Source organism: Sciurus vulgaris, assembly GCF_902686455.1.
Source record: "Sciurus vulgaris genome assembly, chromosome: 12".
NCBI lineage: Eukaryota > Metazoa > Chordata > Mammalia > Rodentia > Sciuridae > Sciurus > Sciurus vulgaris.
The window spans coordinates 96273875-96300981 of NC_136473.1; the positions used below are offsets into that span (position 1 = coordinate 96273875).

Consider the following 27107-nt stretch of genomic DNA (forward strand, 5'->3'; position numbering starts at 1 on the left):
TAATCCTCCTGCCTCCGCCTTGCAAGCCACTGGGATTGAAAGTGCGTGCCACTGTGTCTGGTCATTAAGTGGCCTTTCTAAGATTGAAGAGCAAAGCAGGTGTCTTGACTTAAGTGCAGTGTATTTCCCCAAGTGCTAAGTGAAACATCACAATATATTAGGGGGGAAAGGTTTATGATTAAATACCTTGGAAAAGGTCAAACAAATTAAACTTGTTTGCTACTGAACTTTTAAGATCCTTCAAATGTAAGTGTGCACAGTAAATCTTTTAGAGGAGGACACAGTTGCTGTGATTCTTGAGCATGTTTTATTATGGAACCCTTTTGACTCAAAACATCTTTTATTGGATGAGTGCTCTATATACTGTTCTGTGGGAAACTTCATTGAGAGCCTCAACTGCCTGTCTGTGGGTAAGACACATTTTTCAGGGTTCTTTGAGTAATGTGATCCTGGGTAAAAATCCTCAATCCTTGGCCTTGATTTGGCCTTCCCGAGTTTACTGTCTATCACAGGTGAGAGGTGGATTCACTAGAGATAAGGCCACTGTTTAGATGGCTGAGGAAACTGTCCTGTAGGGAAGACATTATTTGACTTGGAGTCATAAGAGATAGAAAGGAAGGTATTTCTGCCACTAATGAGTTGTGTTGTCTAAAGAAAGGTGTATAAGTTATCTGTGTCTAAGGGTCCTATAAAATATGAATTATAATAATTTCAGGGGCTGTTGTGATATGTACATATTTATATATGTGACTGTAAACCTTAATATCTATTATAGCTATAAGGAAACACATTTCAGGTTCTGAAAAAAGTTAAGAAAAAGGATGTAAAAATTTTATTTAGACTGACTTTACTGTAACATTGTTTTTTATAAAATAATTTTATAAAAGAGTCCATCAAGATATTATATAGAAAATACACACTAAGGTAATATATGTACACATCATAAAAATAGAATACATCTTGGCAATTGCTTACAGAGTCTATTACCACCATGTACAGTGTATTGACGTTTAACATGTTAATTTGAACATACAAGATTTAAAAAAAGAATCTGTCTTATTGATATTTTTAAAAATTGTTTTCCTTGACAGATAGAAAAGTTCAAAAATGTACGGAATGTAAAAGTTACGTAGCTAACTGAAAGGTTGGATCAAAATGTCAGAGCAAAGATCTGTAACATGGACAATCATCTGGGGACAAAGGAAATTTTTCCTATCACCATAAGTTGTTCAGAAGATTTCACAAATCAATAAAAATGATATCCTTGTTTTGGACATTCAGTCAAGGTAAGCATCATTTGGAGACAAAACAACTTTCTGGTAGTGGTACTATATTTGCACAATGTGGTCTTTCCACCCCCACCCCCTTAAAATGAAAGTAGGTGTCCTATTATAAAGTATCAGTACTTTAAAAAAATCTTTTTCATTATATCATAAGCTTTTATTCAGATACAGAGCAACTAGTTTATTATTCTAAAAATAATCAAATGCTCAAAAACTTACTTAACTTTGAATGAGTTGTTTTTGTTTTATTTTGTTTTCAGGAAAATGATCTTAACTTCTATAAACACCACTGATATGTCCTGTTAGGTACTCAGAATCATCTTTGGGAAATAACTGCTCCAGTGTAATAAATAAAGAAAATAATAAGGGATTCTTCTAGACCATGGTGGGATCGTCAAAATACCTCGGCAGTACCCAGGAAGGCACAAGAAACAGGAGAGCACCATTTTCAAGTTGCCAAGTTTGCAACTGTTGGAGGGAACTCGATTGCCATGGTTGAAGTGTGGTTTAACTGTGTGAGGAGGTTCTGGAGAGCTTCTTAGTACGGATAGGCAGAGACAGCTATGTAAACTATGAATGTGGTCTGGTATTCAATGGTTCCGTTGGCACTGTAGGATAAAGCTCGAACCTTCATGCGGTAGGTCTCTGGCTCTCGAAGTGGTCGGGTGGTGTACACCACCCCCTTCAGGTTTTCATCCCTTAAGGCAAAAGGAACTGTCTGCTCCTCATCCACCATGAGGAAGGTTGTCCTGGGATGCATCACTCCATCCTGCGTGTATGCAACCAGCCGGATCAAATCTTGATTGGCAGCTATTCCAAATGGGAGGGAGACAAGTTTATATTCCAAGGCATATGGGCTCAAGGCACATTCCAGATCATTGGGTGGACAGTTCTTGAGGCAGAACCTAAGGACAATAAACATGAAATACACAAAGTTATCTGGTTTGGAAGCAGGAGAGGGGATGATCCAGGGGACTGTGACCCATGACAACCTTTAGGCATTAAACGCAGGAGCCAGAAGGCTGCAGAGCAAGAAGGCTCAGCCCAGGCTCTAGGTCACTAAACCAAACCAGATGCCAGATGGCTAAGAGAATATGGTCTTGAGTCAGGTATCCATCTCTCTGCTCCTTTAGAAGCGGAAGCATTTGAGCTCTTGAAGTAAGAACAGATACCATAACTACACTTTTTTTGGTGGGGTTCGTTGGAGATTGAACCAGAGCTTCATGGATGCTAAGTATATGTTCTACTGCTGAGATCCCCAGCGCTAAGAGTAGTTTCTTTGAAATGAAAAGTCAGTTTCAAATCAAACAACATTGCCCTATGTAAATTTATGATTTTTAATTAAAAAATGGGAAAAAAACCAATAAAAATAAATAAATAATTAAAAAAAGTCAGTTTCAGAAACAAAAGCATCTGTACATATATTGGAAACAAATACTTCTTAAAGGGGGGAAATATATTTAAAAGTTTATTTAAAAATATATTTTTGAAATTATAACATCCATCCTAATACTGTTTGAAAGCTAAAATTGGATACCCTGATATTTGGCTTAGTTTTGTAAAAATAATCAAAGGTCAATTAGGTTTCCTGGCCTGGAGGGGACTTCCTTTCGTAATTGTCTTTCATATTATTTTAGATTAAAAACTATATTTTCTTTTTCTAGAGCTCACACTGACTGCTTTTTGAGTCATGATGACTTTCAAATTGTTGCCAGAAATCAAGAGGAAAAAAAAAAAAAAACCACAGAGGATCATTTAAGAAGATAGGGATTCTTTAGTCGGAGTATTTTTAGACATTTCCTAAGTCTACAATTCTAATTTTCTCCTTCCCTTTCCTATTCTCATAAGACCAATTAGAAACAGGTTTTTGGTGGATTCTGAGCAAATGACACTTAGCCACAGTACAGTAACGTGGTAGGCATTACCAAGAGGCAAACAAAGTGTGAGCCCTAATGAGTAGCTGGCTTCAGAAATGTCCTCTCCTTAGTAGGGACTGTCCAGAATGAACATTATCACTTGTTTTCAAGCATTCTGTTACCTTGGTACCTGGACTGGGCATAACATTTCTGAAAGAGGAGGGAGAACATAGAACAGTTTATTCAGAACCCAGCAAAGACCGTGTGAGACAGCAGGAAGTGTCTGCAAGACAACCAGCATGTGCAGACTACTGACTCAGCCTCGCTCATCTCCGTCCTCCCGTGGCGCGGCGAGTCATCCTGACCACAGGCGAGGTACTGCTCGGAGTGCTCCACAGGCTGAGAGCTGAGTCCTGAGGCCGCACAAATGGAAACTGGGACATCTCAAAGAGAGGCAGGCTCCATCCCCAAGATGCTCTCTGCAGAAGCAGAGTTCTAGATGTTGGTTACATGGTGTTTGTGTGCTGCAGACGGTGCCCTGGGAAACCCTGGCAGCCAAAAGTGATGGCATAGGCTGCAGCGGCCACTGAGCTCATTCCTGGCCCATTCATGGAAGAAGGAACACAGTGTCACCCCACCAGCCCCTTGAGGTTGCAGACTTTCCATGAGTTAGACGTGGGTACAGACAGGGCATAAGCCCCGGAGAGCGGTGGAGGATTTTCAGAAGCATGTTTGGGCTGGGAGGGCAAGACATACCCCGAGACAGGATGCCGCTGGTAGTTGGGTGGGCAGGGCGTGTCGATGCACTGGTAGCTTCCTCTCAGGTTGAAGCACATGCGATTCGGCCCACACTGCACATTCTGCTCCAGACACTCATCCACATCTAGGCACAGCAAAGGAACACAGAGCGTCAGCAACGGGGCTCAGAGAAGGCCCAAAGAGCTGCCATGGTGGGCATCCGACTGGAGCGTGGAGGCTTAACTTCTCCTCACGGATGAACCAGGGTCACACCTCAGGGCAACCCTGAAGTGGAGGTCATGCTCCCTGAGGCACATTTCCGAAAAGGTTTCCAAAAATAAGAGCTATCGAAGTAGCAGGGGGCTCTGTAGAGCTCTCTGAGTTCTTTTATATTTGGAAAATAGAGTACCCTTGAGTTTTGTAAAGCAAGTAATATTTCAGATGCACTACAAACAAGCTAAAAATTTAAAGGACACTTGTAAATACTTTTGTAAAGTGAGGAACCTCTTTAAAATGTGAGGCATCCTTCCCGTATTTTGTTTTATAAGTTCAAATTGGTAAGTGGGAAGTAGGATAGTAGAAATGAAAGAAGTCAAGTTAAAAATTCTGGGGAGACTGTACAGGCCAGTGGGATTTTGAGGAAAGAGATGAAATAAAGAATAAAAGATCCAGGATGAAATGAATGACCCCCAAACCACCATTCAAACTCAGACTCACATCTGAGTCTGTGCAGTCTGGCCTCACCTGGTGGCAGAGGATGCTCATCCTACTGTAATAGCAATGTGGGGAAAATATGCAATAAAACCATCTTTATTTTGTTGTTTTCTGCACAAAATTGTTAAGTTGAAACACTAAAACCACTAGAATTAAGAGACATTAAAACAGAGCTAAAAGAAAAAATTTTAAGCTTTCTGAAAAGGAATTTTTTTTTGAGCTGTAATTCTTAATTTGGGGTTTACATCTGAGCAACAGGGAATCTGTGAATGGAAATGACTGTGTGTGCATGCAAACATGGGAGAAAGAGGTAGGAAGGGAGGGAGGGGGAGAGTTAAGTCTTGCCTATCATCTCTGTAAACCAACTTCTAATTATGATCTTTATCTGTCAGAAGTATTTTATCTCCCGGACCAATTGAGATGGTCTCACCATGAAGTGAAAAGTCATCTAGGAAAATGTGAAAGTAATTCAATTAGCTGTATCTTTGCTTCTCTCATTTAAAAAATTCCACTCACAGCCATTCTCAAAATTTCATTTTATCTCTAACTTTTGTAGTGAATACACGCAGAAATACCAAGGTCATTGGGTTGCAAGGGCCCATGATAATGGCAGCATGGAGATGCATCAGCATGCATAACAAGAGCCATTAACTTACAGAATTTCCTTGGTGAACTTCAAATCTATAAAGAAATAATATAATACACAAAATGCTTGACCTTAGTCCATAATAACAGTTTTCCACAAAAAAGCTTTCACCCTGAGCTTGGAGGCAGGTGGCCCTCCTTTGTCTTCACTCCATCTCTCTTTTCAGGATGAAGTGACCCCTGGACATTCACTCTTCTTACTGCACCTCATCACTGTGCTCACTGTTCTTAAAAAGAAGACAAACACTAGAAGAAACACAAGAAAGGAGGGAGGTGCTGGAGAACCAAACTGATCAAATAATATCATTACAGTGTGTGTATGTGTAACTATGTAACAATGAATCCTGTTATTATGTTTAATTATAATGTACCAATAAGAAAGAAAAACAGAAAAACAGAAAAAAGTTAAAAAAGTAAAGAACTCATGCTTTTGTCTTCTGTTAACAATGTAGTGATGTTTAGTTTTTGTTAAATATTTAAAGAATATTATAGAAATTAAACTATGGGCATCTCATAATTATTATTATCAGAAACGAATCCCAAAATGAGCTGAAAAAAATTTATATTAATAGATTTAGAAGATATGAATGCATTTAACCAGTGCTTCTGGATATTTAAAAAAATTAATTTAGGATAAACATACTTAAAGTATCAGGACAGTAAGAATTAATTCACATTCTTGGTAAGTATTATGGATTAGTTTTTATAAAACAAGAACAGATGAGAACTCACTTCAAATGCAATGCCAATATAATGATTCTAAATTTTTAGAATTAGATTAGTGGTGCATAAAATTAGCATAAATATCTTTTAGTTTCTCTTCACCACTTCTTAGGCATATCCTAATTGGTTAAGCTTTCTGAATATTTTGCTTTTCATTTTACAGGATGGTGACTTCCACTTTTGACAAGAGTTTCTTATTCCACGTTGAATTCACTTAAATTTCCCTTTTCTCATTGACAGTTTTATCACTAATATGTAAAGCTTTAAAAAATCCTAAGTGAATTAAGAGTTGTCTTTTGTTCATTTTCTAACCCCCAAAAGACTCCAAGTTATCCTTTGAAGATTTCTTCAAAAGGAATTACTGTTTTCATATATTTTTAAACCTATAAAAATATGTAACCCATTTAAAAAATGCAAACATTTCAACTGTCACCTGTTTCTGATTTGTTCACAGTATTTCCCACTCTGTAGCACAAATAAAAGCTGAAAAGTTTTCTGAACTTAATGAGTGACAAAGGCAATTAAAAAAAAAAAAACTGGCTACATTTAGAAAAGAGGAAAACTCTGGAATGTGTGTAGGATGGAACTCTCATAAACTGGCTAAGATGTTTTGCAGTGGGTTTGATTATTCCAAATATCCAACAGTATCTGCCCTGTTTCTTTCCAGGTGTCTGGCACACCTACAGGGTGTGCATTGGTAGTGTTAGGCATATGCACTTCTTCTGGAAGATTCTTGATTTGAGGAACTTAGGCAGGTTCTAAAACATGGACAAAATCTGCGTTCCCACCTGTTGTTCCCACAGTGCAAAGCCCCTGGTATTCACAGCATCTTAGGAGAAGTGAAGGACTTCTAGATGTGTAAGATCTGAAGCAAGTCCTACCGCTGGTCTTGATTTATTCTAGGATCCTGAGGATTACATAATCACTCTGAGCATTAGAATTATTATCTGTACAATGGGTACAAACGATTGCCTCGATATTGCTGTACTATTGACTCAAATGAAATAACAGGTGCTCTGGAGAAACACAACCCTGTAATATGTTATTCTAGTAAACTATATCTCAGCTATATATTCTGTATGAGGTCAACTCTTAATAACATTTAGTGATCCACATTTGGGAGCAAGAGTTATAACTGAATTCAGGTTCTGTATCAAGCCCACGACGTTAAGTGAGGACTATCAGGGAGTGTGAGAGGTAGGACGGGATAGGGGCTGCTCATGGGAACTAGGAAGGAGCCCTTGCCCACCTTGGTCATCGTTCCAGGAACATGTGTTCCATGAGCATTTTCTAGCAACTTTTTTGTGAATTCCAAATAGAGAAAATTTAATCCCAATTTGATTGCTACTGATAAAGTACTTTTCTGAAGACTTTATCTGCTATTCTTTATGTAGGAATATAGTTTGTACATGGCAGAAATTAATAAAATTCAGAAGCTTATTAAGACCCACTGTCTCCACTAGACTGTTAAGATCTTCAAGGGAGGACTGTATCACATCCACTCATTTAAACCTTTTGTATCTGTAATGCCAGCACATGATTATTCCATGTCATCTGTACCCATCATTAAATGGGTTATTTAATCCATTGCTCACTGATTGCTCTAAAAATAAGTCTAGTGAGAGAAAAAAAAATAAAGTAATGCCCCACACTGCAGTAAACTTACAAGGTGCATTTCTCATTTTCCCTTCCATCTTAGCTGGATTATGAAAAAAATGTTTTAAAAATATATAATGTGAACTGGCTTGGGCATTCTTGGTCCTTCAAGGAAGACCATACTCAAAGTAATTCACAACTACTTTTCATTACTTAAATGCTTTCTTCTTGCTTCTCTCACTTGCAGAAGCAGGGGTGAAACCGAAGTCTGACCAATGGCCGGGGGAAGGGAGGGGCGACTAGGAGGATCATTCACCATCCTCGTGCCTCCTAGGCTGGTTTTACGTCAAGTCGCAGCAGTAAGCATCCCAGCATGCCCTCACCTTGGCACGTCTTTCCATTGAGCATGAGCTGATAGCCAGGAGGGCAGATGCACTGATAGCTTCCAATGGTATTTTTACATGCATGCTGGCAGGTGTCTCTGTTCTGACATTCATCGATATCTGTTCAGAAAGAAAGCAGAGTGCCCAACAGGTCAAACTGAGGCACATGTTGTGACAGAGCCCATCATAAACAAGTTGGTGACACACAAGAGAAAAATTTCTTGGTGATTTTATACTTCTGTGTTTAAAAATGCTCAGAGCTGTTTTACATCAATATGTATCATAAAAATATTAAATATACAATACACACTGTACTTTATTTTAAATATGAAAATCTCTTCAGCATGTTTACAAGTATATATAAGCTGAAGTCCCAAACTGGTCAGTTTTTTTATTGGTTAAATAAGTAGACTGAAATGACAGAGGTGACAGATTTACATATGATCCTAAACCACTAAAGAACTAAACTCTTCACAGAAGGGTAAAATTCACCTAAAAGATAAAATTTGTCTTGGGATTAAATGGAAAATGGGGTTATTAGGTTTTATTTTATTTAAACTGTAGTTCTCTCTCTCTTTCTCTCTACATCACCTCCAACCAACACCCATGCATAGCTTTCCCATGTACAGATATAATCAAATGGAAATGTTTTTACTTTTGTGAAAGATTCATCAAACTTTTCATAAAAATTTGAAGCACAGATGGCAACTATGCATCCATAGTCACATTACCTTCACTAGGCCATTTAACATCTCAAGATCTTAATTGGTTCCCTTACCAGAAGGGAACCCTGAGACCATCTACCCTACCTCAAAATTTGTTAGAAGGTTCATATGAAGGAAAGCAATTTATAAACTATATAGGTTTATCTGCTATTATTAAACAAGGCCAAGAACACAGCAATGAAAAGAGTGAGAATAAATGATAATGCAAAATCAATGGATATTTGCTTTCAGTATAAGGGATGAGATTTGGGAGGTCTAAGATTTCTTGTTCTGACTGTGTTTTGCTTTGACTAATTGTTAAGTTTTCTCATAGACCTTGAGCATGCACTAACCAGTAGAGGGCTGAGAAAACATGATGTGAAAGGGGAACAGGTGTGCTGTAGGGCAGAATTAAAGAGAAGACAATTGAAGAGCGGGAGATGATTCAGAGCAAAGGCTCTGTTCGCCTTGCATATTTACACATGCGGAAAAACATAACTGCAATTATTTAAATTCTGTTCATGATAAATATTCATCAAACATTTGTCCATGTTTTCACATATTTTAATCAAAGCATTCATTTCATAACTTGTGTGAACTCTTATTACTTTTTCCCTTTAAAATCTGCTTCAATCTAAAATTGTAAGAAAAATTTAAGTTATGTTGAACTTCAAGTAGTTGACAGGGAAACTCTCAACACAGGCATCTGAAGTGTTCCCAAGCATGACTTTTTTCTGCACTGAGGAGCAATGCAAGTTCATTCTTCCTTTTAAGCTTTGGAATTGATTTTTTTCAAAAGCTAAATTTCAGTCCAAGTCTAACAAGATTCCATAGTGTTAATGTGAATCTTTTGTAACGTGTCTATCCCAGATGGTTAATTAAAGGCATTTGGTGTTTATTGTAAGTGGCTCTTGTTACACAATTACAGAGCTGTCTGCAAATTTCTTTATTAGTTCCAATGATATAAAATACTCACCATGTTTTATGAGATGTCCAAACCTGGTCACTGCCCCCAAATAAATTTAAATATCAGCAATTTAACTAGTTGTGAAAGCTTACTTTAGATTTTTTTTTTTTCTTCTCGGTACTGGGGATTGAACGCAGGGACACTTAACCACTGAGCCACATCCCCAGCCCTTTTAAATATTTTACTTAGAGACAGAATCCCGCTAAGTTGCTTAGGGCCTTGCTAAGTTGCTGAGGCTGGTTTTGAACTTGTGATCCTCTTGCCTCAGCCTCCTGAGCCACTGGGATTACAGGTGTGTGCCACCACACCCAGTTTTACTTTAAATACTTAAAGACTGATCCTCACTCTGAAACAGTAGCTGTCTTGGACAGTAGAGAGCTGTCTAAGGAAGATATTTCTGATACACCATAATATAGGTGCAACACACACATAAAGATGGAAAACATAAGATTCAACAATGATGAAATTGCAGTTAGTTATGAAAAAAAGGTTATTATTCAGGGAAACTTTCTTAAAATGACTCGCACCTTCATATACATTAGAGGAAGTCAGCTGGTTGGTGTATGGTGCGTGTGGTTTAGTTAATTTACCATACCATAAACAGAAATGTTTTGGTAGGAGAGTGACAGTAGAACAGAAGAGAAAGTCCTGTCTGAAGTTAAGGCTGAGAGTGGGATGATGATAGGCTGTAAAAACCCTTTGGTGACAAAGCCTACTTAGAAGAATTTTTATTTATTTATTTATTTATTTTTGGTACCAGGGATTGAACTTAGGGATACCTAACCACTGAGCCACATCCCCAACCCTACTTAACATATTTTACTTAGAGACAGGTTCTCACTGAATTGCTTAGTGCTTTGCTTTCACTAAGGCTGGCTTTCAACTCGAGATCCTCTGCCTCAGCCTGCCAAGCTGCTGGGATTATAGGCATGTACCACTGCAACCAGCCAGAAGAAATTTTGAAAGACAAAATGCCAGATGTTAATTCTGTCAATAAGAGAATAGTGAAAAAATTTAACTAATGAACAGCTGGGTTAAACTTGTAGTAAGAAAAATGGCCAATAGCCAGAATGGTTTGGAGTCCACATATTTAACAGTTTTGTATGATTTGGTCAAATTGGACAAAATGCAGAGCATTATTAATAATAAATGCATTAATGTTTGAAGCCTAAGTAACAGGCACTGTCCACAGCTCTGGGAAATTAATCACAAGGGAGAAGTGTCTACATCCATTAGAATAAGCCTTAGAAACATCATGATATCTGAACAGAAAAGCTCTGGAAAAATATGAACCTAAAGAAGAAAGGATAAAGTTTGAGTATTCAGTGGGATGGAGGGTCTGACTGAGTAGAGGTGATAGAAGAAGCAGGGTCCACCTAAGGCTGACCAAGGTAGCATGTCTGAAGAGAGAATGATGGAAGAACAGGGCTTAGAGAAGGGGAGAGAAAAGATATGGAAAACCAACAAAAGCAAACGAAAAACAAAACGAAATTAGAAGAAGAAGAAATCCTAAAATGTTTAAAATAAATCTTTAACAGAAAGCACACTTAGTAGAGAATAAAAAAGTGTAGATCGCATAACTTAAAATGAGATTGGCATAATGGGTTTTGAATTTCAACAGAAATTTCTTTCTTCCCTTCTCCCAACACCCCTCCTCCCTGTCCTCCTTGCTTTCTTTTCCTATTTAACAAATATTGGGGCTGATTTCTCTTTGCTAATTTCCCTTGGTACCTAGCTCAATGACATGCAAATTGTGGATACTCAGAAAATTGAGTTAAACGAATGATAGATGGTAATATTTTCAACTTCACCAAAAGCAAAGCCTCAATTCTTAAGTTGGAAATAACACTTCATTTTTGCAAACAAATGAGATTACAGACTTGCAAGTTTAGATAAAGTTCTCGAATACACATATTTTAGAGCAATGGGAACAACCTCATTTTATCCTGGTTTACATTATCTTTTCAGTGACATACAAGCATACAAAATAAACCAGCTGAGAAACTCCATGGGGATTGTGTGACCGACAGTCAACGGGACATTTGTTGCCATATAGAACAACTGACTGAGTAGCCAAAACTTTCACTTTTAACCTACTGCTTCTGCATCAGTTAAATGTGGCCATAATCTCTTGTGTTATAGTATGTGATACTACATATACCTTATTTTTAAAAGAATCACATTATGGATACATTGACATTTATTTCCACATAGCATTAAATTTAGTAACACTTTCAGGTGTGATCAAAAAGGGAAACTGTTGGCCAAACACAATAAAGCTATTAGGATACATACATGAAAATACATCATTTATTTGACGGAAGTTTGTAATAGTTTGAGGTGACAGAGTGAATGTCTCCAAACTCTGAGTCATCTCAGGCTTGAGATCAGACAAGGTTCGACACACCCAGACAGTGACAGGTGCTGTACAAAGTCTCAAACGCTGGTCAGGAAGTGAGCCCACCAAAAGGAAATGTAATATGGCTGACATTTACCTACACATGTGTCATGGGTTGCCTCAGAGCCTTCAGGGCAAGGCTTCCTAATAGTCCTTCTAGTCCTGGAGAGAGATGTCCTGCTGTTTCTATACTCTGAGTAGGAGCTGTAGAGATGGGAGTACTGTCTGTAATGCTGTTGAGGTTGATAGTTGTTTCTCACAGGGTTTGAGAACCGTGCAAGGTTAGAGCTACTGTACTGACTGCCATAGTGTGGCAGCCTCTCCAATCCAGCGCAAGATTTCCCGTCCCCTAGTAAATGTTGTCCTGGGGGACAGATACACTTGAAGCTGCCGGGGGTGTTGGAGCACTGATGTGCACAAGGTTTAGGCACTTGCTCACATTCGTTAATGTCTGCTCATGTGCATGATACATAGAAAAGAGAGAAAAAAAATACACAAAACAGAGGAATGAAAAATCGGTCTGTGAAACAAACTGAAGACATTGTTACCCTCCAAAGCCAGGAATGCAGTCACTTCTCAACTACTGTGGGCCTCTGAGAAGGCTGGATTCACTCGATATGAATGTAGGGAAAGACTGACTCTCCCTGAATGTCGCTTCATTGGTCCAAGTTTTATGTAAACACTCACGTTGGAGCAGGTGGCTCAGGAAACCCCACTCTAGTTCCATGAATCCATCCTCCTTTTACTTCCAGTAGTGACAGCTTACAGACCTACCGGCTGCTTTCAGCCTTGGGTCCTTGACTGAAAACAACAATTTGGCTGTGGCATCAGTTTGGGCCCATTTGGTATACATATTTACACGCAATGGTGAGAGTCACATTGTCATTTTATATCTCAGAAACACTACACTCAGCTTTCTTTCAATGAGGTAGGGACATGCTAAACTGTTGAAATTTGTAAAGCTTCCTCTGGGGACAAAGAAGTGGAATCCCAAATTAATACAGTTTTTAATGAAATAACAGCTGCTAAAAGGTCTCAGTAGCAAGTCTCTCCATAAAAACTCTGCCCTCCTCTGATTTGTTCTCCACAGAGCAGATGGGGGATCTTTTCCAAGTGTAAATCACATCACGTTACTTGTTTGCTCAAGACCTTCTATGTTTTTCCATTGTACATTTGGGAGAAAGTTTAAACTTTTTTGGGGCCTTTTTACCCTCTGCCTGACTTGTCCCAACAGCACTGGCCCTTGGATTGTTCCCTGACTCTGCTCAGTGCACTCCTTTCTGAGGGACACTGCCCTGCTGTCCTCTCAGTCTGGAATACGCATGCTCAGACAGACGTCCACCTGCTGGCTGCCCCTTCATTTCCTTGGTCTCTCACGCGGGCTGCTGAGATCGTGTTCATAGCCTAACCTGAGTCAGTCTGTCTGCCTTGTCCTGCTTTATTTTTCCTTAGAGTGCTTAGCAAAATCTGAAATTGCATTACATATTTATTTTGTGATTCTTCTTTCACTCCATGGAAGGTAAATTCCTTGAGGACAGAGACCTGGTCTACCCTGCTTAATGTTGTCCCCCAACCTGGAACATCACCCAGCACAAAAGAGGTGCTCAATAAATATTTGTTGAATTAACAAAGGAATGAGCTTGACACAATGTGTCAAATCAAGCCACTAACAGTACAAACAAAAAGTTATCATATAAGAAAATGTGGTCGTGAATACAGAGAAATGTGAGATTCAAATCCTAATGTAGATCTTAATTCTTTTGGTGGAGGGAGGAATAAAATCACATCCCCAGTTTGGATTTAGTTATAATAATTGATCACTAGTACCCCTAATTTTCCATAAAATTACTAGTTTCAGCTGCAGGAATATTAAAATTTAAAATTTTAATTTTAATTTTCTGTAATTTTTGAAATAATAATTTTTAATTAATAATCAAGTCAAGCACATCTTATCCAAAAGATCAAAAAGAAGGAAACGATTAAAGACACAGAATCACTTCTTACTAAAATAGAAACTTACCAGGCTCATAACGTTTTTGGTACCAGGGATTGAACCCAGGGGTTCTTAACCACTGAGCAATATCCCCAGCCCTTTTTATTTTTTATTTTGAGACAGGACCTCACTAAGTTGCTGTGGCTGACCTTGAATTTGTGATTCTCTTGCCTCAGACTCTCAAGCCTCTGTGATTATAGGCATGTGACAATCACACCCAGCACAGCAACCAATTTTAAAAGCATATCACAAATCTGGAAGCCAGTGTTAAAGCCTACAAACATTTTTTTTATTGCACTTACATATTTTGTAGAAGAATACAATTTGATAGATCAGATTCTTGATTACAAACATATTAGTCTTTTAGAGTAGTATATGGCTACCTTCTTAGAGATATTTTCTATTATCTCTTTACTTCATATTTGATTATTACCAATAATGTAAAATTGGGAGAACTGAATCAGATACTCTTAGCATAGGAAATGGCACAATGTAAACACTACATATTTGGTAGCTAAAATAATAATTACCAGCTCATTTAAATTGTGCATTAAATTTAAAATTGTCCTTCATACCTAAACTCTCATACTATATAATATTCAAAAGGCATCTATGCAAACATTTATGTAACGTGTACAGAGAAAAAATGAAATTATTCTGATAATTAAGTTGGCAATTATATCAGAAACTCACTTTGACATGTGTGGTGTCTAATAAGCACTCAGTAAGTGAATATATCATCACTGCAATGTCAACATAAATTGGACTCAATACGAAGTCTCTGAAGAAGTGTCCAAATTATTTCATGAGCTACTTAAACCAACTTACATACCATCCAGGTGTAGCAAGAGAGCATGTAAGGACAGAGAAAGTGGTTCTAAGCAGTTGGTAAGGATAGGTCGCTTATTAGTAGCTTCATTAATCAATAACATTTCCCATTAACTTACCCATACAAGGTCTTCCGACTCCTTGTGATCGATAACCTCTTGGGCACACACATCGATAGCTGCCTCTGGTATTCTCACATATTTGGTTATATCTGCACTGATGAGTCCCATCTTTACATTCATCAATGTCTACAAACATGGAGGCAATAAAAATAACATTTCCTCTTTCAAAATCCAACATCATGCTGGGCATGGTGGTGCACGCCTGTGAACCCAGTGGCTCGGGAGGCTGAGTCAGGAGGATTCCAAGTTCAAAGCCAGCCTCAGCAACAGCAAGGCACTAAGCAACTCAGTGAGACCCTGACTCTAAATTAAATACAAAATAGGGCTGGGGATGTGGCTCAGTGGTTGAGTGCCTCTGAGTTCAATTTCTGGTACCTGCGCCCCTCCAAAAAAAAATCCAACATCATTGTACTTAAAATTTACATTCTGTAGAATTGCCCAAGGTTGTTTCTTCCATGAGGTTGAGACCATATCAATGAATGACTTGGAATTGGAAAACCTGGGTTCAAGTCTTGGCTCCGTCCCTTATTACCTGGCTCTTTTCTTCCTCCTGCTCTTTGTTAGGGAACGAGTTTTATTCTCACCTTTGTTTTGGGTTTTCTTTTGTTCCTTTTCTATACTGCCTCCTCCCCTGGCCATTTTATTTATACTAGTGATTGGTATTTGTACAGACTTCTGGCAACAGTACTACATCACTTCTACAGGCCCACATCTCCAGATGCTAGCTGGATGTCTCCATTTCCATGTTTAATCAATACTTCAAGCCCCGCATGACCCCCGAGTCTTACCCTTACTCTCTTATTTATGACAGCAACACTCCTGTTTTCCTGGTCAACCAGACTCTAGTGTCAGAAGCATTTTTAATTTATTCCTTCAGTTGACAAGGTTGGGTAATTCCATTTCCTTCCCTCAAAACCATAAACATCCAGACTTCCATTCCCGCTGAGCTAGGTTTTTCTATAGCTTCTTAAATAGTCTGGTTTTTCAGTTCAACTCATTTCTAATTATCTCAGACACAGTTAAAGGGTCACTATTTCTAACTATATTTACAGCTGCATATGATACTTTGAGTTGGTGGCTACTCTTAGAGGAAATATTTATCTATATTCATAGTGTTAGAGCTGATAGTTTTTGAAATCTGAGAGTCCGTCCCACATACCACTTTTTTCAAAAGTACATGAAACCTCCATGCACTTCAACCATTCAAAAGTGGTCAGGGCCCCATCTATATTCATCTCTGCCACCGTCAAATTGTTCTGAACTAAATCTAGGACATATTGTAACTTTACCAATGAATATTTCAGAACGGATTCTTTCTTAGAAAGACTGCTATTTTTATGACGAGAAACTTAAACTGAAATTTCTCTGTGATTGTAAGACTTATCCAAGGTCAGACAGCTGTCTTAAAGGAAAGATACATTTTAGCAGTCTATCCACATGCCTAGTAGTTCCCCTTGAACAGGTTTTCTTGCTTTCTTTTCCCGGCCAATTCTATCAATTAATATTTCATTGAACTCTATATTTAAATGTATCACTTCAATGATACCTTTGATAATGATTCCTATTAGATATTATCACTCTCTTAGGCACTTGTATGCAATTTTATTTTTATCTCTTTTATGAACTATTCTTCCTTAAATTGTATTTTTTTCCCCCTTTTGGTGGAGGGAGTAGAGTAGGCCGATTTAACCCAGTAGACAGTAATGGTATCTGCTTTGTTTTTATAAATCCTGCAGTTTCTAGCTCTGCTAAATTGGGTAGGCTGGAATAGAATAGGTGAAGAACAAACTTAGGGCAAATATAATTAAATTTCTTGTCATCAACTTGACATCTGCTAACTCAGTAATCTGATACAGATTAGACACACACAGAATAAATTTCAGGCAAAATATAATTTATTTTATTGTGTGGTCACTGATTTGACATTTAAGAACATTCAGTTGTAAAATAATTATATTTTGAACTTTAAATAAATCTCTATGAATGTAATTTTTTCTAACCCCACTATGAAGTTCTGAATACATATGCTAAATTTCACCATAAAAATGATGTGAGATGATATAAATTCATGTAGATATTAAACTGTATAAACCAAATGTGTAATTGATAGGAGCTCAAAATGGTCATAAGGCTGTATTTCCTGGTGAAGTCATGACCTTGGGACCTCAGAACTCATTTATACTAGAAGTGAGAAGTTCTTGATAAAGATTTGTTAGCTTAAATTGAATCTCATCATTAGTTTTAAAAATGGGTGACTTATTTGAATTATTGTTGTTATACATATTTCAGTCACCAAAATAGCCAGACACTCACCAACACAGGTTCCATTTTCTGCCTTGGTCATTCCATTTGGACAAAGGTCAATGCATTTGTATCCACCTCGAGTATTCTTACAATGCTGATCTAGTCTGCATACATTCTGTCTGCACTCGTTCACATCTTGATAAAAGAACAAAGATAAGGCAGACTGAGAAAATGATTTCTGCTACATTTCCTGAGAAACCATTTCTTGGGGTTGTAACGATATCATGAACAAATATGGTTGTCCTCTGCATAATCATTGTGTAAGCTTAAAGTGCTCAAATCCAACAAGGTATGTAACACACCGTAAAACAAAATTACAGTAATAAAGACAAAGTATTGCTTCACAGAGCTGGTAGCAAAACAACCACCTTCTCCTCCTGGAAAAATAAAATATATATGTTACATTGACTTACATATGTTTATGTATATATATATATATATATATATGTTGTATTTTTACAAAAAAACTCAGTAGGGGAAATGTTACAAAATGGTTTATAATTAGAAAATGAAACATGTAAAAAAGCATTTGATTCCACTTTTTTTTTGGCATGGATTACATACATGATGCATGGATGTTATCCCACATAGGAATCAGTCCCTAGACACAACATATGCATTTAGATCAGAATTAAGATGTTACAGAGATGAGGTGCTTTGAATTCAAAGGCTTTTTCTTACCCAGGCATTTTCTGCCTTTGAGCTGATACCCACGTTCACATCCACAGTGGAAACTTCCTATGGCATTGTAACAGCGCTGGTGACAGGGACTGGATTCTTGACATTCGTTAATATCTGTTAAATAAAACCAAATGTTCATTCCATGCTGTTAGGAAACCTGAGTTAATTTATCCCACATGTTTAACATTTTAATGGTCTTGATGATGATCATGTTAAAAACCTTCTCTAAAATGAATCTAATACATATGCTCTGGAATACTCTGCTAAATAACTGACACAATTAACTCCTGAAGAAGGTATCCCTCTTCACCACCTTAAAGGTGGATATTTACTAGTGATTCAGGACAATGTTGATGAAAGGATTCTCTGCCTTAAGGATTTTACCATGTGGCTTCCATTCCTCTTTCCTGGAAGCTTTAGCCCTGTAATGCTGCTGACAGACTCGGGTGAAGACAGAGGGAAATAAGCACTAAGGTCTCGTGCAGTTGACTTCGTTCCCCATCCTTGCTGCTTTTAGCCTAACACAGATCTTTACCACCTCGTGTTGGATTGACTGCAGAAATATCTTTCCTCCTCTGCAGTCATTGCCAAGTTCTTCCCAAATACCACCTGGCTCATAGTGAAACACGATGAACACAGGTGTGAAATCTCCAAACACTTGAGTACTTGCCTGTGCTTTGTACAGTCTCTCCTCTCTTCCCCTCCAGTCCCAGAGGAAGAGAGACTTCTCCCATTCAAGAAGAGTTCCTGCATTTGGACTTCAAACCTCTGCAGCATATTTTGGAGGGGATGGGGATTATGGACCATCAATCATTCCATTCTCTTATGCATTTTTTAAGACCTTCCTCTTTACTCTTATCGTTCCCACAAACCCATAGGCAGAACAGAATCTCTTCCATCTCTGGGATCATATGATCTCAAGCACCTGCACTTTCTCTATTGTTCAATTTGAAATCTTTCCAGAGAATAATCATTATTTAGGCTCTTCATGTCCACACTTTATATTCCCAAACTTGAGATTGCTAAATGTCTCTTATTTTGTATGTTTTCTATTTGGGATCTTTTCATTGAACTTCTGAAAGGGCACAATGTGTTAATTTACTTGTGTAAACATGATCAGATACTTTTAAAAGATTTCTTAGTGTAGTTTTTCTTTCTTTTCCCTCTTTTGCTTGGCCTCCTTGCCTACCAAAGGCAAGCAACAGTAACAATCTCTTATGAATAACAACAAATATATAACAATAACAATATAATAGTATAATATAATAACAATAGATATCTATCTATATCTATATAGATCTATATATATATCTACTTCAATATATAAACCCATTTTTCTTTTCTTTAGTTACTTGTTTCTAGTTAAATGATCTTTTCTACAGAAGTTACACACACTTGTCTATCCCTGAGTTATCTCATGCCTACACAATGAGATGGTGTAGATGGATCAGACCGTATTCTTTCTACTATTGATAGACTTTCAGTTTTGGATCCATTGTTTTTGCCTCTGTGAAAAATCATGGTAACAGCTTTATTCATAAAGTGCCCCAAATCTGGAAGCAATCAAGATGTTCTTCAGTAGGTAAATGAATAAATAAACCATGAAAATGGCATATTATTCAGTGCTGAAAGAAATATGCTATCAAACCAAGAAGAGACATTACTTAGTGACAGTATACATTTCTGTATACATTTATACAACATTCTGGAAAAGGTAAAACTGTGGAGATGGTAAAAATATCAGTAACTGCCAGGGGTTGGAGGGAGGCAGGGATAGACTTTTAGGGCAGTGAAACTACTTAGTATGATGCTATCATGGTGGATACGTGCCATTACAAATTTGTGCAAAGCCACTGAGCGTTTCCCAGGTGTGAACCCTAATGTAAACTGTGAACTCTGGATGATGATGTGTTCATGTATGTTATTATTAGAACTATACTACTGTGGGTGAGATGCTCATAGTGGGAGAGGTTATGTATGGTGGGAGAGTTTATACATGGTAGGAGAGAGGCCAGTGGGTATATGGAAACTCTGTGCTTTCTGGTTAAATTTTCTTAAAATTAAAACTTCTCTAAAAAATAAAGTCTGTATAAAAATATACTTCAATAAGCATTCTGGTCTGCATTTAGTCTTACACAATGGAGTTTGGTGGACTAGGTTCTATTAGATTGAGTCGCATGATCTACTTCCCCAAATGGTAACCAGCAAATGTAATTCAAAACCACTGAGCTACAAACATGTAAAATAGCCGTAGAACACTGCATCTAAATAAGAGCTTACGAAGAAGCTCGACTTATAAAACAGGTACAATGGGGTGCTGGTTTAAGTTCTCCAGAGGAACTAGAGTCTCCCTGCTTGATGACTCTTCACTATTTTTCCCTGGAGTTTCCTAACAGAGTTCACAGGAAGCATTCTTAGTAGCATGAAGATAAAGACAAGGCAGCCATTTTAATACCTTGACAACTCAGCCCATCGGAGGTTCTTCGAAAGCCAGTTCCACAATGGACCACACAGCGATAGGATCCAATGGTGTTGTCACAGTCCTGACCAGCGTGGCAGGTGTGTCCACCCAGAGCGCACTCATCAATATCTATAATGGAGGGATCCAGTCAGTGGAGATGAGTTAAAGAAAACCCAACCTAAGAAGCTGTTGTGAAACAGGGTGGGGAAGGCACTGAATGCGAACAACACTTGAGAAATACAAGAGAGTAAGAAGGACCGGTTCTTTGGACTGTGTCATTTCAGGGGAGTAAAGAGTTGACAAACCCACAGCATCCTGGTGTGAAATCTAATTGATCCAATTGATCGATTAGGTCACTGGTAAGTCAGGTGGCTTTTAAAATGTTCCTTTGCCTTTCTGAGGTCCTGAGTGAGTCACTCCTGGAACCTGTGCTCCAGTGAGCCCACAGGAAGGTGGTGGCTGGACAACAGCCCTCTTTCTTACTTTCTCAACCCAAAGAAGACCTTTTTGTTCATTGCCAAGCTGTGGGCAGAGGTAGTAGGGAAGAGGACAGCTGCACCATGTTCTTCCTATGGCAAATGTTCCTTGCCCGCGGCCTCCATGTGTTTCAGTGGGAATACCTTGACAAGTTCTTCCATCCGCCGCGATGGTGAGGCCTTTCGGGCAAGAGCAGTAATAGGTTCCCATGGCGTTATGGCAGGTATGGGAGCAGGGATTCCCTGCTGTACACTCATCTTCGTCTGAAAGAAGAAACAACACAACTCAATCGGCATGTAGACCTCTAATTCCTAGAAGCTACTGCAGTCAGCGAAAACCTTGCTTGTAGAAGTCAATGAGTTGAACTGAATTTAATGAGAGAATGCCACAAAATGGAATTGCTGAACAAAAATGAATGAGGTCTCCAAGTTATCTCTGATAGTGAATATTTTACTTTAAAACGACAGTGATGTTAGTTAAAATATATTTACCATTTACTAGGACCTAAGTAATTTTTTTTTTAACTTATCCTTCAGGGCATTCCTAGGAAAACCCTATTCTCATTTTGCATGATGAAACTGAAGAACAAACAGCTTATAGTGTTATATTATGGAACTGGAATGCCCCCAAAGGCTCATGTGTTAAAGGCTTTGTCCCCAATGCAGCAATGTTCAGAGATTTAGGGGTTTGGGGAGGTGATTGGATCATGAGACCTCTAACCTCATCAGCAGATTAATCCATGGATGGGGGAATTCATAATTTGATGGCATTACTGGAAGATGGCGGAAACTTTAGGAAGTGGGGCCTAATTTGAGTAAGTAAATCACTAGGGGTGTCCTTGATGGGCATATCCTGTTCCTGGTTCCTCTCTCTCTCTCTCTCTCTCTCCCTCCTTTCCTCCCTCCCTTTATTTCTCTCTGTGCTTTCTGGCCATGATGAGATGAAGAACTGCTGAGCTCCTTCATGCCATCCCAGCCTCACCCTAGGACCCAGAAATAATGGCTGGGAGTGAAGAGACCATGGACTGGAACTTCTGAAATTATGAAGCAAAATAAATTGATTTTCTCAGGTATTTTGTCATAGCAATGAAAAGTTGACCAATACAGTAGGTAAACTGCCCAAGGTCACAGAGGTCATTATTGGCAGAGCTGGGATTTGAACCTGGGCAGTCTGAAGGCCACCCTTTTACCATTAGATTGCATTACATTGCCTATCAGTGGAAGAAAATAACTGAGTATGCAAATTCCAGATCCTTAAGCCATTTATATAGCTATTCATTTATCTGAGATTCTCTTATACTGGACTTGGTGGGATACAGTTAGTGGTTAGTCAAAGGTCCACAATCCTGCCCTCTAGCATGGACTGAGTAGTTCTAGGGTTTCATGATGTCATGTTGGATCATTCTATCTTGTACCCATGGCAGTCAAGGAGCCAGGTGGAGTTCAATGTTCTCTTTGCTCTCTCTACCTTTACACTTGGTCACTACCCCTGACACAGTTGATTGTGGCCAAAGTGACAGAGAATGGGATTCACAATATAATTTAAATTCAGATCTAGTCTGCCACCTGATGCTAAATGATCCTAATTCTCTACATCTCAATTTCATCAGCTGTCAAATGGGACATTTATAGAATTATGAGGATTAAAAACCTAGAAAAATGGTAAAAGACGTCCATTAAATGATACACATTAGTGACAATTTTATAAAACCAACAATGCTTCATTTATTCCTCTACTTACCAGCACAAAAAGGTCCAACTGAGTCTAAGGCGAACCCAGAGGGGCACTGGTTACTGCGATCTCCTACCACAGACAGGACAGCAAAGTTAACCGGCTTATTAGAACAGTAGTTCCCATTTTCATTCCTGTTCAGTCTTCCCTGGGAAGATGTGCCAACAATCAAACATGACACAAATGCAAAAGGTGGAAACAAGCAGGAATGGGAAACTTGCCTCGTTTCCCAACCAAGAACTAAATGAATCACAGCGTGGAGACTGTTGGTAAGCTGCTGGGGGAAACAGCCTTTCTGTTTAGGTTGTTCATATCAGTCAAAAGAAAACGAAATGAAATTATTCTGTGATAAATAAAAAGAGTTTGAGATAACTGTGCATGCTAGGCACATCCCAGGCAAAGTACTGTTTTTTCCGTCATTACTACTCTGCTGTGTTTAGGAAGGAGGAATGCTCGTTGTTTTCATTCAAGCAACTTAAAATCATCTGTGCCAGCCAAAAAGAGAACTTTGTGAGGGAGCCCTTTCCTTCTGTGGGTCTTCTCCATTTGCAAGGTTGATCCCTTGGATTAAAGCACCCAGTACCTGATGCTGTCCCTTCCTACGGAGTTCAAGCAAGGAGACGCAGGAATATTGTGAGAGAACAGACTTCAGTTAGATATCAAGAGGAACAGAGGAAAGGAATCTCTTTCTGGAGAGGATACAACTCCTCCTGGATGTTCCCAGGGAGTGGGAATAAGATGGCTGGAAAAGAAATGTCTAGGGCACATGCTAAGTGATCGAGTGATTCACTGCTTTCACTTAAATCTCTCAATTCCCCTAAGGTCAGGGTACCCAATTTTCAGATGACGAATTTTAAGACTGAGGTCATATAAATTGCCTAAGATCAAAGAGCTCCAGTACACTACTGGAGCAAGATTAAGATGAACATTCAACTTTCAACCACTGAATCAGGTGGTGATTATAATTTATGCTCCACTTACTAATTTATTCACACATTCCTTAATCCAACCAGTATGCTATGTAGGGAACTGTGTTGGGGATATAATTATAGAAAAAAACATATCCTATAAATCTATTAAGTCATTATCTGATAGTAACTTTAGATTTTTGGTCTTAATTGGGAGAGACCCTCTTTCATTTGGTGGCATTTGGAAAGTTATTTTGTGAGATACTTTGGTTGTCATGACAATAAATGGACTATTAAAATTCTGTGACTGGGAAGACCCTTGGCTGGTTTTAAAATACTGAGATGTGTGGGACAGTATGGCAATATTATTTGTCCCTAGCCCTGAAAGACTGTCAGAGAAGTGAGAAAGTGGTAATTGTCTAAGCTTTGAACATGTATACCACATAATAAACATTTTTCATATGATTTAAATAGATAATTATTTTCCAGGAATGCACTGTCACATGATATCTGATTATACTTTGTTTTATTAAAAATATGAGTTGCTTAATGCCACTCCTATAGTCCCCTGAAAAAAAAACCTCAATCACAGGATTGTACATATAGGTTCAGGCATATGAATACTTCTCTCTGTTCAGATTTTCATATTAAAATATATAATAATTAATTATGGATTATTTTCCTCTTTTTTCTTTTTTATATTATCGTTAAAAATGTTGTCCTGGTTAGTTATGATTTTCATTCAAGAAAGTAGGGAATAATACAAAATATTTGCTTATATTATAATAATGTACAATAGTAAAAACTTCAAAAAGTATAAAACAAAATTCTCTATAATCTGGTCACTTTGAAACAAACTACATTTGTTGGCATTTCGATGTTTTTCTTTTCAGTCATCTTAATGAAACATGTTTATATTACATTGGGGGCTTGGAGTATGACTTAGTGGCAGATCTCTTGCATAGGTCCCTGGGCTCAATCCCCACTACTAAAAAAATAGTTTAAAAAATAATAATTAAGTTAGGATATAGAGACTAATAATTGTTAAGCTTTACTAATCACAAAGAGTTTAGAGAACATATTAAAAATATAGATCCCTTGGTTCTACTCCTTATCAAAATTGGCAAGGAGAAGACATGGGAATCTGTTTTCAGCCAGTATAAAGGTTTCCTTATAATCACTCACACGTAGGCAGTCCAGGACTGGATCATACTGTCCACTATTTTTTTATTATTATTATGTCACAAATATTCTCCTTTTCACTTGTTTACAGTTATAACGTCAATATAAAAGTGTCTACTACATAGTTGGTCTTTAACAAAAAGTTGCTGAACGAATGAGTTAAATATTTCTTAAAATGATTTCAATGACGATTAAGGAAGTTTTCCCATATCTGTGCCATAACTTGCGTATTTATAGTCCCCTTCCAGGATGTTCATTGATTATTTTTCTATTATAAATAAACAACAAATGGAACTTCCTGAGCATTCACCTTTGACAATTTTTGTAATTTTTTTCTTAGACCAAAATCCTAGAATCAGTTTGCTGATTAAGTCACCAAGAATGCAAGGTTGCCCCCTTGTGGTCACTCAAAAACAAACTGTAGGTACACAATTATTGAAATTCAAAGGAACATTGTCAGCAAGGAATGGCTTCCATGTGCGAGTAATTCACAGACTCAGTATCCAAGGAAGGAAGAGGGCTTAAAGATCTTAAAATGCCCAGATCACCCAGTGAGATCCTTTGAGATGCACAAAGGTCTTCAGGCAGTTACAACTTAAAAAACACATGACAGCGTACATGACTTTCCAAAAATCATTTTAATTCCTCTGGTCCCAGGTGGTATAAATTCATTTATAACCACCATCTTCTGCTCAGTTATCTTTTTGTATTTTGATGGAGTACTGAAGAAAGGAGAAACGGTGATTAGATTAGAAATGGCATAATTGGGAAGAGAAAGCCTAACTCTTCATTTCAGTGGCTCTTCCCTTGTCCAAGCGGTCTGCACATGTACCCAGGAGTGAAATGAGGTGGCAGTGCTGCTGTGAGTTGTGGAGGTGGGGGCCATGGCCGTCAGTGGCCGTGCGACTCACAGATCCATGATAATCGGAAAAGATGTGGGCTCATACTTGCAGATGATGATGATCTCAACCTTGACGAAGCGGTTCTGATAGATGGTCAATGGGAACAACGAACGGAGGCAAAGGTGAGCAGTAAAAATTAATTTTTTGCTTTTTTTGTTATTTGGTTTTTTTTTCTTGTACTGAATATAATAAAATAAATGGTGTTATTTAAAATCTACTTGGATCTGTTTTAGGAAAGTGGACCCAGAGCAAAGCACACATAAGGTCAATGTGAGTCCTTTTACGTGTATTCATGGAAGCCTCGGTGTAAAGCTAAAGTCATGCAAACTCTTGGTGTCTACAACTGAACTGAACACAAGCATCTCCTGGCCTCCAGACCCCACAGAATATGGAGCACTATTTGCTGTGGTGGCTTTTATGACTGAAAAGGAAATCTCGGGGAATAGATGTGACAAAGAACCACCCATCAGAAAGTAGTGCTGGGACCAAAGGTTGTAGAACGGTGCTTGGAAAACGGAAAGCAGTTCAAACCTGTCAGCTCCAGGAATAAGAAATGGCAGTCCAAATTCTGATTATCTCTGTAAACTTTCTAAAGCCGACTTTTAAAATATGGAGACTTTTTTTGACTGGTTTAAGTGAAGAAACACCTTCAGATGTTTCAGGAATTTTAAAAGTTCCTTGATAAATACAAGCTTGAGAATGATAACCAATGGACTTTATTCCCACAACTTCACTATGCAGTATGAAGAAGCATATTAGTAAACTACATGCATGAGAACTTCAGTGGATTGGCCTCAGGTTTTACCTACAATGAAAAAGAGACAACACATCCGAAAAGCCTGCTATCACTACGTTGGTTCAAAGCCTTCATATCTTCATTTTGAATGGCATCGATGCAATTATTTTTACCTTTTAAGAAAGAATGAGATGGGGGCTGGGGAGATAGCTCAGTTGGTAGAGTGCTTGCCTTGCAAGCACAAGGCCCTGGGTTCCATCCTCAGCACACACCCCCCGCAAAAGAATGAGAGGATGTAGAGATATGGACTTTCCTATAGTCAAATTACCTTTGGAAATTGAAGCCTGAATTTTGAAACCCAATGTCTCTTCTAAGTGGTTATAGTCAGATTCCACAGAGGATGCACGAAGTGTTTCTACCAAGAAAGGCATTCTTCCCCGTGCCTGATCGTAGAAAACGGTGTGGTTCCATGTATAGGGGACACTAATGCCATCAAGGGTGAAGAGCCGGGTTGAGTAGGCATAGAGCTGCCCAGGGCCTGTCTGAATGTAGTCCTCTGTGTAATCCTAAGGAGAATGATTCGAATTTGGAGGTCAGTATGGTTCACCATATTTTTCTTTTTCTTAAGGGTCTGACGAGATGCTAAATGAGATCTAAAAAACAAGTTAGGGGTTAAAACACAGAGTTCTAAATAAAATTATGCAGTTATGTTCAGGAAGTAACTCCAAGTATGAACCTTCTAATTGTGATTACAATAGTTACATAATTTGTGATG

The 27107-nt window shown here is 38.3% G+C and overlaps 1 protein-coding gene across 1 annotated transcript in view; it reads right to left on the reverse strand.

Moving 5' to 3' along the window:
* Positions 1 to 817: 817 nt before the first annotated feature.
* HMCN1 (hemicentin 1) overlaps positions 818 to 27107 on the reverse strand; it is a 410617-nt gene continuing 384327 nt past the window's right edge. The window contains exons 97-107 of the mRNA XM_079108039.1: positions 26661 to 26898; positions 22614 to 22676; positions 21017 to 21136; positions 20391 to 20525; positions 17936 to 18049; positions 17264 to 17389; positions 14948 to 15076; positions 12105 to 12458; positions 7939 to 8058; positions 3896 to 4022; positions 818 to 2188 (exon numbers count right to left, since the gene is read on the reverse strand). Of these exons, the coding sequence (XP_078964165.1) occupies positions 1822 to 2188; positions 3896 to 4022; positions 7939 to 8058; positions 12105 to 12458; positions 14948 to 15076; positions 17264 to 17389; positions 17936 to 18049; positions 20391 to 20525; positions 21017 to 21136; positions 22614 to 22676; positions 26661 to 26898 (1893 nt within the window). The 3' untranslated portion in view covers positions 818 to 1821. The remainder of the gene's footprint in view (positions 2189 to 3895; positions 4023 to 7938; positions 8059 to 12104; positions 12459 to 14947; positions 15077 to 17263; positions 17390 to 17935; positions 18050 to 20390; positions 20526 to 21016; positions 21137 to 22613; positions 22677 to 26660; positions 26899 to 27107) is intronic.